The sequence below is a fragment of the Diachasma alloeum genome, unplaced genomic scaffold (genome assembly GCF_001412515.2).
Source record: "Diachasma alloeum isolate Michigan unplaced genomic scaffold, Dall2.0 Dall_scaffold_00296, whole genome shotgun sequence".
Classification (NCBI taxonomy): Eukaryota; Metazoa; Arthropoda; class Insecta; order Hymenoptera; family Braconidae; genus Diachasma; species Diachasma alloeum.
The window spans coordinates 1564539-1567578 of NW_021680435.1; the positions used below are offsets into that span (position 1 = coordinate 1564539).

The 3040-nt window shown below is 34.1% G+C and overlaps 1 protein-coding gene across 1 annotated transcript in view; it reads right to left on the minus strand.

Moving 5' to 3' along the window:
• Window positions 1–3040, minus strand: part of LOC107039306 (roquin-1) — a 9140-nt gene that overhangs the window by 2680 nt on the left and 3420 nt on the right. Inside the window, exon 4 of the mRNA XM_015258860.1 lies at window positions 1346–1679. Coding sequence (XP_015114346.1) covers window positions 1346–1679 — 334 coding nt within the window. The remainder of the gene's footprint in view (window positions 1–1345; window positions 1680–3040) is intronic.

Consider the following 3040-nt stretch of genomic DNA (forward strand, 5'->3'; position numbering starts at 1 on the left):
GGGGGGGGGGGGGCATAGTGAGACGAAAACTGTAATGAAATTTTTGTCTCCAACGCTTTGTTTCTTAGTTATCAATAAAATAAAGCTGTCAAACAGACGGTTTTCGCCGATGAAGAAATTCCCTCGAGCTATCCCCACGATATGTGCGATGAGTTTTGGGACAACCTGTATATTTATAATGCACTTTCCAGTCCTCTATTTCTAACTATCGCTAGAACTAATGAGTTCTCAATGAACATCTTTGAATCTGAGGCAAATGGACGAATATTGATAACCGTTTTTCTCTGCAGGACAACGTGGGAGCTAAAAAATGATTCTCATGAAAATTTCGCTATTTACTTCTGCTTCAGAGTTGTGTGTATTTTTCGCCTGGAAAAACGATGAGATTGATTTGCTTTCATCATAATTGAAGTGGTTCTGTACAACTAAGACTGGAATGAAATTCTAGCAAGATCACCTCAGCGAATGTAGAGTTACAGTTCAGTCTCTGTACAAGATACTACTTAGGCCTGAATCCGTGCCGAGGGATACCTCCACTCTCTGGCTTCAATGTTTTTCATTTCACATTCTCTGTACAAGATACTCGACAAAGGTAATTAGAATTGAGTGGAGTTGGGATACTCCAGAAATGACTGGAAATATATGCATCTATGATCTAGAACTTAATTGCACATCAATTGAATTTCAAAACGAATGGGCACTCGTTATAGTTAATAAAAATAATTACACGCATCGGTCATAAAAGTTGGTAAAATGTTTATTTTTATAAAGGTAAAACAAAATTCCACCCAATTTTATGAAAACAAAAATTTCAATAAAAGTCTCAATTTTGTCTCGCAGGCCCCTATTAACAAACTAACTTATTCCGAATTTATAAATTGTTATTTTAAAAAGAAACAATACCTTCTAATCAAACATTCGTGCTTCACATCAGGAATCGTACCCAAATGATCATAACAATGGAAATCGTCAAGAATCTTGTACAAAGAATATCAAATCAAAATATTTTCCCCTCCGAGCGCAAGTAGAGTGGGGGATACGTAATTTTTGGAATTTTATTTCCCTACCGTTCCGGTGGTATCTTGAAGGAAGATTGGACTGTATTCGAATATGATTTTTTCGAAAATTTGTCACTTTTTCTTCTGGTAAATGAACAACAATAGAAAACTTATCGGTAAGTTGTTAGTTCAAAGCATAATGGATTGAATCCACTCTAACTCACTCCTACTAGTCATACCCGGCTTCTTATTTTTTACTGCAGTTTTTTTTTTAAAACGTAACAATCTCAAAATTTTTATATAAACTCATGACAAAAGTAGTTTGAAAGAATCGAAAGTTTACATACCTGGACTTGGATCAATGGCAGCTAGCAACTCTAACTGCGGCCTCAGGCTACTCAATTGTCCTGGATCTGGTGTTCTCTGTAACGCAATCACCAACTCCTGTACACTCTGAGCAAACGACTGTGGTGTCTGCAGCTTATCAATAATACTCTGCATATGTGACTTGTGACCAGTATCTCCATACAATAGTGCTGACCACTGATCCGGTGCTATTCTCAAACCAGCTTCAGTGGCGATTTGAACAATCTGAGCGTCGTGTTCTCGTCTGAGGGCCTCGTACGTTCTAAACTCTTCTTTCAATTGCATCAAGGATGAATCTCCTTCTCTTTTTGAGACCTTGGAACGCATAGAATGAATAAGATGTAAATATCTACGTACACTAAATATATTGCCTGCCCATGAAATCGCTATTTGGGTTCAATGCATCAAAAACAAGTGAGAAATTGCTCCTGTACTGTATATAGTATAGTTATTTTTTCTAATAAGCAATATGCTTCTGAATGGTTATTTTGCGCATCAGTTCCTGCTATTATGTATAATTCATTGTTTATTTCATTTTATCAAATTGAATAAGATTTCTTTTTAACTAAGTTTGTCAGATTTGCAGCTTAGTTGAATGTTATCATCATCATTATTCTTATTATCCCTTTCTTCTATACAACCAATTGTCTTTTTTTACAGTTCTATCTCTCCATTCAGCCCTTAGATAAAATGCTAATAGAAAAATGTTATTTATATATATTTGAATGAATTTGAAACATTACATTTGAAGAAACTATCAGAAAGCTCATTTTCAGGGAAATTTATGAAAAATTCGAAATTTTCAACAATCATCATAAACATAAAATCAACCAATATAGCTATCGTAATCGACTTAATGGCATTAAAACAAACATTTTAAGCTATAAGTGAATTCATTTGAAGCATGATATCGAAATATATCACGGGAATTCTGATTTTCCAAAAATATAGAATTTTTTGCAAATTTTCATATAAATCAAAATAACGATTATTGCTATCGCTTTCATTTTCGAACTCGGTCAAATGGATATCCAAACAAATTTTTGAAGCCATCATTCAATCAATTCAGAACATTTTTTTAGCTATCGTGGGTCAACCGATTTTCGAAAAAATTCGAAAAACAAAAAAACTAATCGATCAACAATACCTGCATTTGAGGGAAAAAAAATTCAATTCCATCGAGTCATTAGTAAACAATCGAAGAAAAATTTGCTTACATACGTACGCACATACGTACGGACACGGTATAAAAATTTTGGACCATAATGAGTCGATATAATACGAAAAATCCAAAACTCAAATTTGAACGATTTAGTATTCTGTAACCATTCGTTTCCGAATAGAAACATTTTAATCGTTCAAATTTAGGTTTCCAACTTTTTGTGTTAGAATAACTAAATAAATATGGTCAAAAATTCAAAATATGCGATGTCTTATAGGTGTTTGTTTTTTGTTTGGAAAATCTCCCATAGGAGATCTATGAAATTTTACAAATTTTTTTCTGAACAGAATTCGATTAATTCCATTCATTGACAGCGATTCAATGGGACCCTCCGAAGGGAACTCTTCGATATTGAAGTCATGATTATCGAAGTTCGTTCATTGAATCATTCTTATTTATGTACGGATCTTATTCATTGAAACACTGGATCAGTTCCCCCCCCCCCCCCCGTTCA